This window comes from Leptonychotes weddellii, chromosome 6, assembly GCF_054177405.1.
Source record: "Leptonychotes weddellii isolate Sample4059 chromosome 6, ASM5417740v2, whole genome shotgun sequence".
NCBI classification, from domain to species: domain Eukaryota; kingdom Metazoa; phylum Chordata; class Mammalia; order Carnivora; family Phocidae; genus Leptonychotes; species Leptonychotes weddellii.
The window spans coordinates 15,074,822-15,089,933 of record NC_138374.1 but is presented as its reverse complement, the minus strand read 5'-3'; the positions used below and the strand labels follow the sequence as shown (position 1 = coordinate 15,089,933).

The 15,112-nt window shown below is 38.2% G+C and overlaps 2 protein-coding genes across 7 annotated transcripts in view; one reads left to right on the top strand and one right to left on the bottom strand.

The window, feature by feature from the left end:
* Positions 1-2,320, bottom strand: part of DCLRE1A (DNA cross-link repair 1A) — a 28,968-nt gene extending 26,648 nt beyond the window's left edge. For 2 of the 5 annotated variants that reach the window (XM_081823475.1, XM_081823472.1), the window contains exon 1: positions 543-2,081. In XM_081823475.1, coding sequence (XP_081679601.1) covers positions 543-1,008 — 466 coding nt within the window. In that variant the 5' untranslated portion in view covers positions 1,009-2,081. Of the gene's footprint in view, positions 1-542; positions 2,083-2,235 lie in introns of those variants that run through there. The other 3 variants (XM_081823473.1, XM_081823474.1, XM_081823476.1) reach the window with 3 other exon arrangements.
* Positions 2,321-2,404: 84 nt separating this feature from the next.
* Positions 2,405-15,112, top strand: part of NHLRC2 (NHL repeat containing 2) — a 59,769-nt gene continuing 47,061 nt past the window's right edge. For both annotated transcript variants that reach the window (XR_014146188.1, XM_081823477.1), the window contains exons 1-2: positions 2,405-2,932; positions 5,810-5,962. Coding sequence is in view for 1 of the 2 variants with exons in the window: in XM_081823477.1 (XP_081679603.1) it covers positions 2,755-2,932; positions 5,810-5,962 (331 nt within the window). In the remaining variant the exon portion in view is untranslated. The remainder of the gene's footprint in view (positions 2,933-5,809; positions 5,963-15,112) is intronic.

Sequence of the window (15,112 nt, the reverse complement as noted above, 5' to 3'; positions counted from 1 at the left end):
CATTTGGCACATTTTTAATTCGAATCTTAAAAATCTAAGACTCCTTCCCAGATCTTCTTCCTGTACAATAGCATGATAAATCCAACATTTAGAAGACTCGACTATATGGATAATTCCTTAAATTTGTTTCACAAAAGATAACAAAAGGGCAGTTTAACTTTTAAGAATGCTCATCTGTAAAACGTCAATACCACTTATCTTTTTGCTGTCATTGAGAGTCAAGTAAGTAAACAGAGTGAAAGTATCTAGCATAGTATGTGCTCAATTAACATTTATGAAAAATCATTGTGATGTTTAGGAACTTCCATGAAATAATGAAATGCATTTCAACTGTTTTCAAGTTTGCAACATTCTTTACAATTATACCATTGACTATGATCTCTTTACCCTTCTCAAGAATGGTTTCCTTGTTTCCTTCTAGGGTAAGACATTTATACTTTAGTGTCTCATCTCCCTTTCATTTTACTGATCGGACTGATTCGTCTGGCCTAATGCAGGCTTTTTAGACTACTTAAAGACTACTCCCTTTTTTGTCATCTTACCTGTTTCAGAGACTGATGGAGAATCCAAACACTCAAAAACATGCCATCGAGGTGTTTGACCTAGCAATGAGGAAAAAGGCATCTGGCAGTTTGGGCAGTATCCATCATAAACTGGACGTATCTTTGGAGATACTTGTTTGTTTTTGCGAGTCCTGCAATGCTTTCCTGAAGCCGTCTCCTTGTCTTGGGACTGGGGAATACCATCTCCGCAACTAGAATTCTGACTAGAAGCTACAGAAGTCTGACTATCTGTTTCTCCAAGGCACATTTCAGGGTCCTTTGTCTTCTCTTTAGCTTCTGCAGTTCTTTTTTTATTTCTGTTTCGTTTTGACTGGTATTTTCCATCTGTTGCTTTTTCAACAGATTTTGGCATAGTCTCAGAGCAATTATTTGTATGTACTGGTTTTGGTTTTCTTTTAGATTTGTATTCCCAGATGTCTTCTTCCAAAAAAGCATCTTCTAACATGGCAAAATGATTTTTAAGTAAATGGATTTCTTGTTACAAAACAATTTCTTGTTACAAAAATTTTAAATGGAAATATTTTGCTGAGAAAAAAAAAGTAACAAAACCCCCACTAACTTGATGGGAATCTAAAGCTTTGGTAATGAATGTATTGGCAAACTACAAGGCTTATACCTGAGAACACCTGCTATTCCATTCATACCACAATAAAATTAAGAGAACCTACCACAGGGGTAGCATCTGAGAATTTTCCCATTGTGACCACTATTTCATTCAAGTGTGTCGGCCTTTCCAAGGACTTGATTCATAAAAATAAGAATCAGTAATACTTGGAAAATTAAGCACTAATAGGAAGTATAGGTTCAATAGCTTAATCTTAGAATGAGCTTTGTAAAATTGTTATAAAGCTCCTGTCAGTTCCCTTTCAACTAGACAATTGTCCAAATAATTCACAAATAAAACCACAGTCCCTGGGCAGTTGGCTTAGCAGGGTTTCCAAACATTAAATGGCTATCTCAGCCTCCTAGTACCACCATAATCACACCATAATCAAAGAGGTGTGTGATTGGGGGGGGGGGGGGCGGGTAGTAATTGCCCTTATCCTTGACTCTTGGATATTCAACCACTTCAGTTTCCTGGGGCAGTCCAGTATCTTCTTCCAGCAGCAACGAACAAACACTGCACAATGGACAAACAGAATTCAACTAAGTGAAGTTGTGCCTGCACTGAGGCCGCCCACACTCCTAAAACCAGACTGCAGACGTGGTCTGCCCTAGACGTGGCCAGCCCTCTCTCCACAGCTTCAAAACCAAGATTCACCTGCCTGATGCCTCCCACCTGCTCCGCCTTCTCTTTGAACTCAGGAGGCTGCAAGGCCACTGAGTAGGGCCTTACCCCTTCCAGGGCAGGGAGAGAGTGAGCTGCGAGCACAGCCCGTTGCATAAAAGCTATCAGAGCCCTCCGCTTCCGAAGTCGGAGGCCCAGCCCACCCGGATCCTCGCCGCAGCCCACCCGCCACCCGCACCCCCTCGGGAGTAGCTCCAGCTGCGTCCGCTCCCCTCGGCTCCCCCTCCCCTGCTCCGCTGACAATCTGTTCGTGCTCGCACTTTCAGCACTGCGGGGCGACAAAATACTGTATTTGTGTACAAGCCAAAGCCATTGCCAGTCACTCCCAACTTAAAAAAAAAAAAACAAAAACCTATCCCATGAGGATATCCCTACCCGCTTTACCTCTGGTGTCTTAGGCGGGAACAGGTTCCCCTAGCCAGTGCTGTGTCGAATCGGCTGACCCTGGTCTGTGGGCGGGACTTTGAAAAAGTTTGTGTCCTTTGGGGTCCTACTGATTTATTTTATTTTATCTTATTTTTGTTCTAAAACCCGCTAATTTCCAAAGTGAAGTGTTGGGGGGTGAATGGTTCTCAGAGCTTCTGGAACGCGAACCCGGAGACTTTCCCCATGCTGAATCTGGCGCTGTGAATGTCCAGGCTCAGTTGTGCCGGGACGCTCTAGAAGGGGCGGGGTGGTTTGGGCCGGTGGCTAAATTACGAGCCCGGGAATTCAACAGTTTGTATCTTAGCATTGGAATGCTTGATTACAAAGGAAAAAGGTGTCGTTTACATGGAGTGGGGGCTGGTGGAGAGTGAGGTGAATGTGCCGTTTTGAAACCAAAGGACAGTAAGCGCTTCCTCTCTCCCCATTCGAGACCGTCCCGCGGGCCCGGCGGCCGCCTCTGGACTAGCCGGAGAGAACATGGCGGCCCCCGGAGGCCGGGGCTGCAGCCTCGCGGGCCTGCTCCCGGCGCAGACCTCGCTGGAGTACGCCCTGCTCGACGCCGTCACCCAGGAGGAGAAGGACGGCCTGGTCTACCAGTATCTGCAGAAGGTGGACGGCTGGGAGCAGGACTTGTCAGTGCCCGAGTTTCCGGAAGGTGAGGGGCAGGCTTCGGGGTGGGGACCCCTCCCGGAACCTCCCCTTCCTCGGGGACGACGCCCTCCCCTGAAGCGGGGGGCGAGGCGGGCTTGTGCGACCGCGCCCGGGCGGTTCGCCAGCTCTGCGGCTTCCCCGGGTCCCCAAGCGGCGGAAAAGGGTGGTTTTCTGGAGCGCGGGGACGTGCACATTCGCCTCTGTATCCCGAGTCCCTGCCGGGGCCTGGTGTGAACTAAGTAGACCTTCCATGAAGGTTTAGTGGTCCCGATTGGCAAAGATTGAAGTGTCCATGCCACCCTGTCCTTTAAGTCTGGTTGCCCAGGATCGTCATTGTCATCCACTGCGCATAATGCTAACATTTATTGATCACTTCTGTGCCACACACAGTTGTAAACACGTCCGGGGACTATTTTAGTTATCCCTCTCCACAACTCGTTGAGACAGCTTAAAGACCTATTTTATAGTTGAGGAAACGGAGGCACAAGAAGGCTAAGTACTTTCCTCAACGCTTCACAGTAACTGCCAGAGCCGGCTTGTGCGGACTCCAGATTGGCAAGTATCTTAACTGTGCCACACTTACTTGTTCAAAGTCTTGAAATTGGTAATTTTTAAAATCTGAATCAATTACGGCCCATCTCCAGGGTTTGAATCCCAGCTCTGTGAGTGTTTGGAACACCGGGGAACAGGTATTCCCAGTAGTGCTATTTGGGAAGCACATCTTGCTGTGATAAGTGAAACCGTACTTTCCCTTCTTTGGTTGGGACTGGCATTGTTTTGTTGGTGTTGGCATGTCTCCTGGCGTGACACTGAAACCACATGTATAGTTAATTGGTTGGATATGGCAGGGTTCAGTATCTCATGGGAGATACATCAGAACCTTGCCTTTGACAAGAGTCTTATGTGTCTTTCCAAGCCTTTTGCTCCCACCTTCAAAAATGCTTATTTTTTTCCATTACTAATCCTATGCTGAATTTGAAATATTGTGGAGTTATTAGGGAAGAGTTGGGTTCATGACTGCTTCTCCCATCAAAAGAACTTTAAGAGATTAGATACATACGTGTATATTTTTAAAAAACTTTGTAAGAAGTTAGTTACGTAGTACAGTGTTATAAACAAGCAGGCCACCAGCTACGTTTTGGGCCCGTGTTTTTATTTTCTAGTTGTGTTTATATTTTCTAGTTGTGTTTATATTTACAGTGGGTGTATTTTATTACCATGATATTTGACCTTAGTGACTCATAAATAACAACAAAATATTCAGGCTTCATATGTGACCTAGTCAGATTTTCTGCGGGATCTGATTATTGAGCTCAGAATACTAGATAACAGGTTTTCTTGGTTTCTTTATCAGTAAGCTATAATCAAGAAGTTATAAAAACATAACTTATCTCAGAAACAGCATGCTTTGTTCATTTCTTAAGAGATGTGTTTATGGGAAACGGTGGTGTAACGGATGGATTCAGACAGATTTGGGATTAAATCCGAGTTATTTCATTTGTTAGTTGCATGATTTTGAGCAAGTTACTTGATTTCTCCAAGCCTTACTTTACTCCCTCATAAAATAAAACCAGTATTTAGCTTTCAGGTTAATTATGTGGATTAGAGGTAATATATCTAAAGTTCTTAGTTCATAGGACAGCTCAATAAATGTTGACAGTTTTTTAAAATTATATTCATTGTAATTATTGTTATTGTAAAATTTATTATTATTAAGCCTGGTTAAGCACAATAACTGACATGTAATAGTACTTTCTTTACCCTCCAATCTACGTCACTCTTGACTATTTACAGAAAATAAATTTAAAAGACCGATTCATAAATATTTTGCAATTAAGATGTGAAACATACAGAAGTTTGAAGTTTTATATGTTTATTTGATCTGGTATAAAATTAACACTTTATTAAAATGCATCATTAAGAGCTTCCTCTACCCTAAAACCTCACTAGGTTGGACTAACTAAGGCGGAAAGGCTAGTTTGATTTGCAGATTATTTATTTTTTAGAATTTTATTTTAATTAACTCCAGTTACTGTTATTAGTCTTTAGCTGTTATTATTCACTTAATTCCACCCAACTTTGGCTTTCAGTTTCTATAAAATATTTTCTGAATACCTGCTTCGAGATGTAATTAATAGTGTTAGTGGCTACATTTACTTATAAACAATAAGCTCATTATCTTTGTTTTTCTAAATTGGTTAAGTAGAGATGCTGTACTTTTAATATTTAACAAAGTCTTTCTTTATAGTGCATAGTTAAAATTGTAAGTCATGCTTTGTAAGTCATGCTCAAGTAATTATAAATTCTGATTTATAAAAGTACAGATTAATGAGATTCCATTTTTCTTTGGAGGGAAGGGAACACGTTCTTCATCAATATTAATGTTGCTTCCATGAAATCTGTAATAGTGTATTTTGCTTAACTTTGCATTTAAAATATTTTGTATTTAAGGTCTCATTCAAATCCAGAGCACTTTAGTTCTTATGAAATTGGCTTAGGCATTTTGTATGTTTATATTTTAACACCTTGCTCCTTTTTGAATTTAGTCCTGTCTCGCTATTCTTAAGATTGCTTCATTCTCAAAAGCTCATTTGAACCTGATTGTGTACTTAGGTCCTCTTAATATTTGATATTTACTCTCATTTTTACCTAAATGTGTTGATCTTGCTTTCTTTCACACAGACTATTCTATTTCTGAAAGAATTTAGTAGCTTTTTCTTACTATATTTGCATACTGCTGCATAATAGCATCTTTCCCATCTTACGCCACCCCCATCCCTTCCTTAGAAATAATAATGGTTTACATTTTAATGGAAAATTTTAGATAAATTATCTCTGCCTTTTCCTTTAATCATGATAATCTGTTTTGTGTAAATTTCAGGATTAGAATGGCTGAACACAGAAGAGCCTATTTCTGTCTACAAGGATCTGTGTGGAAAAGTAGTCATCCTTGATTTCTTCACCTACTGCTGCATAAACTGTATTCATCTACTGCCTGATCTTCATGCATTAGAACACACATACTCTGATAAAGGTATCTGCCCTTTAATTGTTTCTAACAGACTGTCCTGGCATAGGTACTGGGGGAGTAGCTGACTCATTTGCTCATTGGAAAATGAACATTTGGCGAGACTTCAATGATTCTAAAAGTAATTTCTGATCTATGATTTAAGGACCCCATGTACCTTCTCATGAAGAGTTAAGTTTAGTGATAATGGTTTGCCTTCCTAAAGAACCAGCATTTAGTATATTTTTTTTCTCTGAGGTTAAGGACATGATTTACTTTTTTACGATCAAGTATTTTTAAAAGTTCATTTTGTAGATTTAGACTTAAATTTGTCCTATGAGAAAATGAAACTTGTGACTCTAATCTTATACTCTTCTCACTAAGATATAAAGGTTTAAAGTTCTTATTAGGAAATGTGATTAGACTTCCTTTAATTTCAGATGACATGAATTACAGTGGAATGCCAAATATTATAGCAGATACTTTTTCTTTGACCCTGCGTTATTAAAAAACGATTTATAAAGGTTAATGTTTTCCAAAGCACACTAGGAAATCCTCTTTTATGGTATTACAAATTCTGAAGATGTAAGAGATTATACTTAGTATTTGCTTTAGAACTTTGACATTTTTTCAGATCTTTTTTCTCTTGTTTCTTTCTTTCTAAAAAAGAGAGCATATGGGGTGAATGCAACTAATTAAAGGTTCCATTTAATTAGGCTTAAATTGGGGCGCCTGGGTGGCTCAGTCGTTAAGCGTCTGCCTTCGGCTCAGGTCACGATCCCAGGGTCCTGGGATTGAGCCCCATATCGGGCTCCCTGCTCGGCGGAAGACCTGCTTCTCCCTCTCCCACTCCCCCTGCTTGTGTTCCCTCTCTCGCTGTGTCTCTCTCTGTCAAATAAATAAATAAAATCTTTAAAAAATAATAATAATAATTAGGCTTAAATTAATTGAAGCTCCACAGTCGAAGTGGTATAAAGGAGAGAGGGTCACTGATCTTAGAGTAAAAATGAGGATATAGTACAGAATTGAAAGATAACTTAGTTTTAAAAAAGTGATTTTAAAAAAGGAGTGATAGATTAAAATTTTCAGTGCAAGGGAAACCTCGGATGCTTATAAATTGTAATACATTGTATCTTGAAATTGCCAGTCAGTGAGATTTATGAAGAACTCAAGTATTCCTGGTAGCTAAATCATGTTTTCAAAAATTTATCTGTATTGATTTAAGAAACAAGAGTATCTCATTATCTGCTAGTTTTGGATGCCTCTGTGTCTTGGTCAAGCTCATGTAAGTGTAAGTGTATTGAACATGTAGTATATGCAGGGTAGTCTGCTAGCTGCTGAGGACATATGTAACAGTTAAATAAAAAGCATCATGGAACCTGAGGAAAGGAGTAATTCACTTCCTCTAGAATCATTGGAAAAGATTTCTCAGAGGGGGAGACAGTTAGGCTGGAACTTGAAAAATAAGCAGGAGTACAGCTGCAGATGCAAAGGGAGCAGGAGGAAGCTGGCTGAGGAAGCGACGGGGAAATAAGCAGGGAAGCGTGGAAGAGTAAGCTTCTTGGGGAGAGGCCAGTAGTTTAATGTGGCAGGACTGTGGGGACTTCTGGGAAAGATGAAAGGAGAGGAAGGTGGGTTAGGTTCAGACCAGTTGTGAAAAGTTTTCTTAATAGCTTAGCCTTTGTCTTCCACTGAAGATACAGAGATGTTTAAGGTTGTTTTTTATTTATTTGTTTAAAAGATTTTATTTATTTGCCAGAGAGAGAGAGCGTGCACACAAACGGGGAGCGGCAGGCAGAGGGAGAAGCAGGCTCCCCACTGAGCAGGGAGCCCGATGTGGGGCTTGATCCCAGGACCCTGGGATCATGACCTGAGCCCAAGGCAGATGCTTAACTGCTTAAGGACCTGAACCACACAGGCGTCCTTGTTTGTTTAATAGGAGGATGAAAGACTGGGTTAAGAATTCCAAAGTTAACTGTTTCGGTACTTAAGATAATCCCTAAAAGACTGTATTTGGTTAACTTAGTTGGTTACCCCACACCTGAAGCAAATTCAAGAACTTCTTGGAATGGGTCCTTGTAACCTCTTTATCGGTTTACTGGAAGCATCATTTTTATAGCACATTGTGACACAAAATAAAAATTATTTTTACATACAAATACACTTCTGAGAAGTAAAGATACTTGAAGATCCCAACACTATAATTTCAAAGAAACATTACTTTAGTAATATGCTGCTTTATGAAAATGCTGGTAACTTCAAAATATTTTCATATTGCTCAAAATATACATTCAATTCATATTCACAAAAGCAGGTGTACCCAGAGATTATCACATGAAAGTTCAATAAGCTGTCACTAAATTAATTTGCTTTCTTACAGCGATGTGTCTTGTCTCATTACTATCTGCTATGTTTCTGTACATATTTGCAGCAATGCTCATAGTTCTTGAAGTGACATTCAGCAGCCTATTCTAAATTCCACGGAATATTCAGTTCATTTCATCAGTAAGCCAGAAATGCTCAGCTAAGTGAGGAAGTGCTTATTAATTTAAAAACAGCCTGAAAAGGGTCCAAATTAATACCCAGTCTCCTTCCTCTGTTAAACAGCTTTTAATATCAAGTTTGTAATGGTGACCAGTATCATTTTCACAATAGCCTGAGGCATTATAAATGCCAGGGTCTAAAGTAAAAAGATATTTAATAGTAATGAATGGTTCTGATCTTCAAACATTTAAGAATATAGCTGTGCTCTAAGCTTGTTATTCATAATGATTTAGCACATGTTTACATTAAACTGATAGGTGTCTCATGTTTTGGGTTTTTTTTTTCTGTTTCTACTTGAGAGTTTATAAAATTTTTTTGCCTTTTTATGCTGGATGCATTAATGATACGTTATATAATACCCAAATTTAGCACAATGGCTATTAAGGAAAAGTGTTTCTTGTTTCATAAAAAAATCTATTAGGAACATTTGACATATTTTAAAATGTGACTGCTAGGTATATGTTGATGCATAATTAAATCAGACTTACCAACCTAAATGCCAGGGTACTACTGGGTAAATGCTGGTATTCTCATTATGTAGTAGACACTACTTTTCTGTTTTATACTTTATTAAAAATTAGAAGAATGGAGTTCTAATTTTATAATGACACTAAACCTTTCAATGACTCCATATATAATTTGATGGTGTGTCAGGGTTCCCAGTACCATCACCAGGTTCCATAATTCTTTAGGAGGACTCACAGCTGTAATTTGTTACAGCTAAAGGATACAGAGTGAAAGCAGCAGAGGGAAAAGGTGCTTTGGTGAGGCTAAGTCCAGGGGAGACAAAACACAGGCTTCCTCCTCTCTTAGTGGAGCCATATAAGACAACTTAACTCCCAGCAAGGAGTTGTTCGAGCACATTTGAGATATTACCAGGGCCTCTCATTAGAGACTTAGCAACCAAGGTTTTTACTGGGGGCTGGCTAAATAGGCAGCTTCTGCCTGGCAGCATGTAGGAAAATTCTAGAGTCCCAGAAAGAAGGCAAGTGTTCAGCATAAACCATATTATTTGTACGACCGGTTTAAGAGTAGCGAGCCACTCTTACTTGTTCTGGGAATGGCAGGCACCCTCCTGAAATCCAGGCAAGGGCCAGCCTTATAAGCAGGCCTTCGAAAGAATACCAGTCAGGCCTGCTATGTTAACTCTTATCTGCACACACTTTATATTTTCTTTTTGCAGCAGTCCATATATTATTCTGTTTTTAAATAGATGATGTGTGATGGAAATATTGGTCAATTTATGGCAAACTTCTGGGATGTTTCAGGAGAGACACAGGGCAACATTAGTTTTTGGAATTCTAAAAAAAATTTTCAAATTTGTATCGGCTCTGTGCTTTAGTGTTCAGTGATTTTGATCTTTTCAGTTCATGTTTCCATTGCTTTTAGTATGAAAGCTAAAATCCTACCTGTCCACACCCTACTTCTCTTCCCTCAGGGTGTTCTAGCCTCCCTGGCCTGCCTTTAGTTTTTCAGTGTCATGGTTCTTCGTGCTTTAAAGCCCTGACACTTAGTGTTCACTCTGTTGGAATACCCTTATCCTTTTTTGCCTAGTAAAGTGTCATCCTTGTCGTTTAGCTCTCAAAATGTCTCCGTTTACAATTTTGTAACATGTAAAACTCAACTGTTTTTAATCCTTGCACTTAACTAGGTTATTACAGTGTTTGTGATTAAACTGTGCTTTCTACTATATATTATGTAAATATAATAATGTCATATATATTGCTATATACAATTATAATCTAGTACAATTCTATATATCTCTGAAAAATAAGACCTTTGAAGCTTTTAAAATGATTTTTTGAAGTTATTTTATTACTAATATTTTAGAAGCAGTTATTTTTATATGGCTTCTCCTTCCCTCTTCCTCCCTCTCTTCCCTCCTCCCTCACTCACTTCCCTCCTCCATCTCCCTCACCTTCCTTTCCTTCCATATTTTATTTTAATGGAGTAGTTTTGATCCCTGTGCTGGCAAAAGATTCATAAAATGAAGAATCTTTTACATTGTTTTTTATTGTGTATGATTAACAGAAAAAGCAAAATATTTTTAAAAAATCTCTAAGATTATTGACACTGAAAAAATGTGAGGCATCGTTACTTAGCAGTTGTCTTTGTATATTAATATAGATATTCTACTTAGACCATATGCTATGGTTTATATATTGTCTAGATATACAAATTTCTTCAGTGTTCATGTCCCATTTATTCATCGTTTTATTTCCTACTATGTACTGAGCACTGTGCTAGTGAATAATAAAACATGCATGATCCCTAAATAATTAATATGAATTATAGTCTTGTTAACAGGGGCAAGACTTATAATCAAATATTCACAAATAGTTTTATACTTTCTGATTAGTGCTAAGAAGGAAAATTACAGGGTGCTATGAAAACAAATACTGGAGTTTAATCGGGAGGAATTTAAAGCTTTCTTAAGAGTAAAAATTGAGCTTGCTATCTAGAAGAAAAGTGTGGCTTTACTATGTGAGAGAGGGTGAAGAACATTCCAGGCTGACGGAGGATTGTGTGTTAAGCCATCAAAGCAAGAGGAGTAATGATATTCTGGAGGAACTGAAGGAAGGCCAGGTTGCTATAACACCCTGAGGGGAGGGGAAACAGGAGTGGAAAACTTACTGGGGAGATGAAATTTGGTTTTTATACAAAGGACAGTGAAGGGTTTTCTGGAGGAGAGTGACATGATGAGATTTGCGTTTGTTTAAAGATTAGTCCCACTCCTGCTGGGTAACTAATTAGTGTTCAAGAATGGATGTGAGAGATCTGTGACAAGGCTATTGTGCTCCCTATGGGACATGATAATAGCTTGAAACTAGTTATAGAGGGATAAGATTAATAGGATTTGGTCATGGATTAAATATGGATGATGAGAGAGGGCTCTTTGGTTGTTACAGAGATATCCTAGGTAGGTTTTTGGCTTGTATAATTAACTGGACAGATGCTGGTGCCATTCAGTGAAAGGACACACTATAGAAAGGATAGCTTTGGAGGGGAAGGTCGTGAGTTTAGTTTAACTGGTCTTTGAGACTTGCACTTCATTCTCCATATGGCTGCCATTGCTCCTAAGGATAACAAGCTAAAACATCCTTTAAATGACTTACAAGGTCGATCCTATCTATAGGTTTATTCTCATTTTGTCCCAGGCTTGCTTTCGTTCTCTACGCTTAGTCACTTAACTTTCTTCAGTCTCTTCTGTCTTTCATGCACTCTGTTTTACCTGTGTTGTTTTCTCTCCCTGAATCTCCTTGCTTATGCTCTTCACCTAATTAACACCTTCTCAGGGTTCCCATCTCTCCCTAATCTTTACTTCTTCAAAGAAGTGTTGGGTATATTTACCAGGAAGAATATATGTATGTATATTTTGATGTAATGTATGTTATGCTGTGTATATATATATTGTATGTATATTACACATGTAAAGTATATAGAGATTTGACTCATGAATTCTTATTTAATTCATTGGGTTATAATCATTACCATCATTATTTAGATGTTCATATTGTCCCTGTTTGACGAACGGAATCCTCTTCAGGCTATCACCTGTGTCCTTTTGACATGTCCTTATCATTCTTGGAGCACTTTCTCACTTGTCACAACAAAATATTTAAAGGTTCCTCTTGTACTTTCCCAGCCCCTTCCCCGAATCAGCCATTTCTTCAGGGAGTTCTGATTCCTTATATTATTGAATATTGGCAATGGTTTTGAGAAACCAAGATCTGGGCACTACCTGTGCTCACTGCTACTGGGGTGTCTTTGCTTCTAGTCCCTCTCAACTAATTCGAAACTCACTTAGACTATGAGGTTATGTTATTCATTTGAAATACAGTTAGATTCATTTGTTTGTATTTTTAGTTGATTTTGTTTGTTTTTGAGGCTATAAAATTTAAACATGGTTCTGAAAGTCAGAACTATACAGAAAGTATAGTTCCATCTACCTATCTCTTCTACCTGTTTCTGTCTTCTCATTCTTTCCATCCCATTCTTCCATTCTTTGTTTTCTCTTTTTTAAAAAAATACCAGTGGTGACCTATTCTAGACGTTTTTGTGCATTTTGCTTTTTTAATGTAGCAGTGTATCCTGGTAGCCACTCCATATAGAGAACTTCCTGATTATTTTTAATAGTACATAGCACCCCATTGTGTGTGTGTGTGTGTGTGTGTTGTAATTTATAATAAATAATTCAGTCCCTGTCCTATCGTATGTATCAGCCTTTCGGTTGTTTTCAATACTTAGCAGTTACAAACAGTGACTAACTTTGTGAATATGTTTTTATATTGCTGGTGGCATATCTTAAGGGTAGGTTCCTAGAAGGAGGATTGCTGGTCAAAGTTAAACACATATAAGTATAGTTTTGTTAGGTATTGCCATATTCTGCACCACGAGGGTTGTACTAGTTTGTGTTCCTGCTAAGAGAGTATGAAGGTGCTTCTTTCCCCACTGCTGCTCCAGTAAAATGTATTGACGTGTTTTTTAATTTGTACTGATTAAATAGGTGAGAAATGGTATCTTGGTGCAGTTTTATTTATTTTTTAAGTAAACGCTACACCCAACATGGGACTCAAACTTATGATCCCGAGATCAAAAGTTGCATGCTCTTCTGACTGAGCCAGCCAGGTGCCCCTTGATGTAGTTTTAAATTGCATTTTAGAATGTGGTTGGAAATCTTTTCATTTTTTTGTGGCTATTTATTTTAAGTGGGGTTTTGTCTACCATTATATATTCTAGCTGGTTATTGTATAGGTATATAAAAGCCATTGATTTTTATCTGTTAATTTTGTATTCTGCTTCCTGAACTTTTATTACTTGGTTTGGTTTTATAATTGTTTCTCTGTGGTTTCCCTAACATGGTATATTATCTGCAAAGAAATTTTCCAAATCTTATTTCTATAATTGATTTATCTAATTTTGTTGGCTAAAAACCCCCTCCCAGTTCATTATTCGGTAGTAGTAGAGACAGTGGGCACCTTTGCCTTGTTCTTATCTTATTGGAAATACTTCTCATTTTTCTCCGTTAAGAGGCTGGTTTTAGGATTTAGTTAAATTTATTTAATCAGTTAACAAAGTATTGAGGGACAAAATTTACTTTAAATTATATCTCAATATAACTGATGTTAAAAATAGGAATCTATCTTTTCCTATTTCTGGGTTTGGAGAATTAGGCTACCTGATTTTGAATCTCCTCATTTATCTTTTCCTCTTCCTCAAACATAAAAACAAAAAGGAGAGTAACTAAAACCACACTTGATCATTCATTCAGCAATACTAGGAGACAGAGAATATCGTGGCCTTCAAATTGTAAGTTGAGAAATAAACTGAATTCCATTAAAGGTCCTCTTCTTGCAAGGCTGCAGGTGCTGGAACAGGAATGGGGGAGGCTTAAAAGACTCCATGAGAAAAAGGAGAGTGGTGTTCACAGGTCTTGAGCGAGGCACAGAGTGACCCCCTTACCAGTAGAAAGAGAAACTCCAACACTCAGTGCAAAATACCCAGCACAGGTTTGGATCATAGCACCAGCTCTTGAAAGAGTGTGGGACTAAGAACAGAAGCCTGAGAGAAGCATTGCTTCTTGGAGGGAATCAGATACAGAGGTGTAGTTTCCTTTGAAGGTAGTCTACTTAAAAAAAATAAGTAAGAGGGAAAAGTTAAGGATCTTGCAGAAAAAAAAAAGAGAAAGTACACATCAGTGCCTCCTTCCAACAATGCTATCCAAAAATGAAACTGCACAGAAAAAGGGAACTATTGGAAAAGTACACTCTCCACCTAGTAGCCCTGTCCACAAAATGGATGGTAATATTAAAAAGCAGATCACATCCACATAAAACTGTAAAACTGAAAATGTGATTCAGAGTTGAAATGCTGATGAACATTTTTAAAAATGATCACAAAATTGACAAAAAGTGCAACACAATCCATATTGAATTATAGATGGATAGATAGATCCTCAAACAGCATTTAGGAATAATGAAAAAGGATCTTGAATCAGAAATTCAAAAACTAAGAATGAAAATGCCCCAAAGATGTAAGAAATGAATGGTAATTGAACTCAGCAAAGGAATAAGAAAAAGATCAGAATTATGTTAGAAGTGGACTAAATTACAAGGTGCCTAAGGGGCAGTAAATTCATATAAAAATGTAATAATGGGCATTGAAGTAAAGCGGGGGGTAGAACAAACTTAGAGAATGAAAATAAGCTAAAAAGAAGTAAAAACAGAGGAAATGATTGAATAGAAAGGCAGAAAAGGTCCAACATGAGACTGCTTGGAGGCTGAAGACAAAAATCAAAACAACTGACCAAAACTAACATGTAAAACTAGAATCCAAAAAATGCTCTGAAAATAAAAGAAACCTTGAGTCTACATATTGAAAGGCACTACCAGATACCAGGGAAAATTGACACAGAGCAACAGCCCAAGAAGTATCCTGTTTTAAACTATTACACTTTAAAGATGTTTAAAAAATATCTTCAGGACCTCCAGGAAAAATGACGACTTTCAGAAGCATGGAGTTTAGACAGGACAGACTTTACACAAAAAACATACAAAGCAAAGCAACAGTACATTTTTAAGAATCTTATATAGAGAAACTACAAACCAAGGATATTATAGCTAACCAGCTATC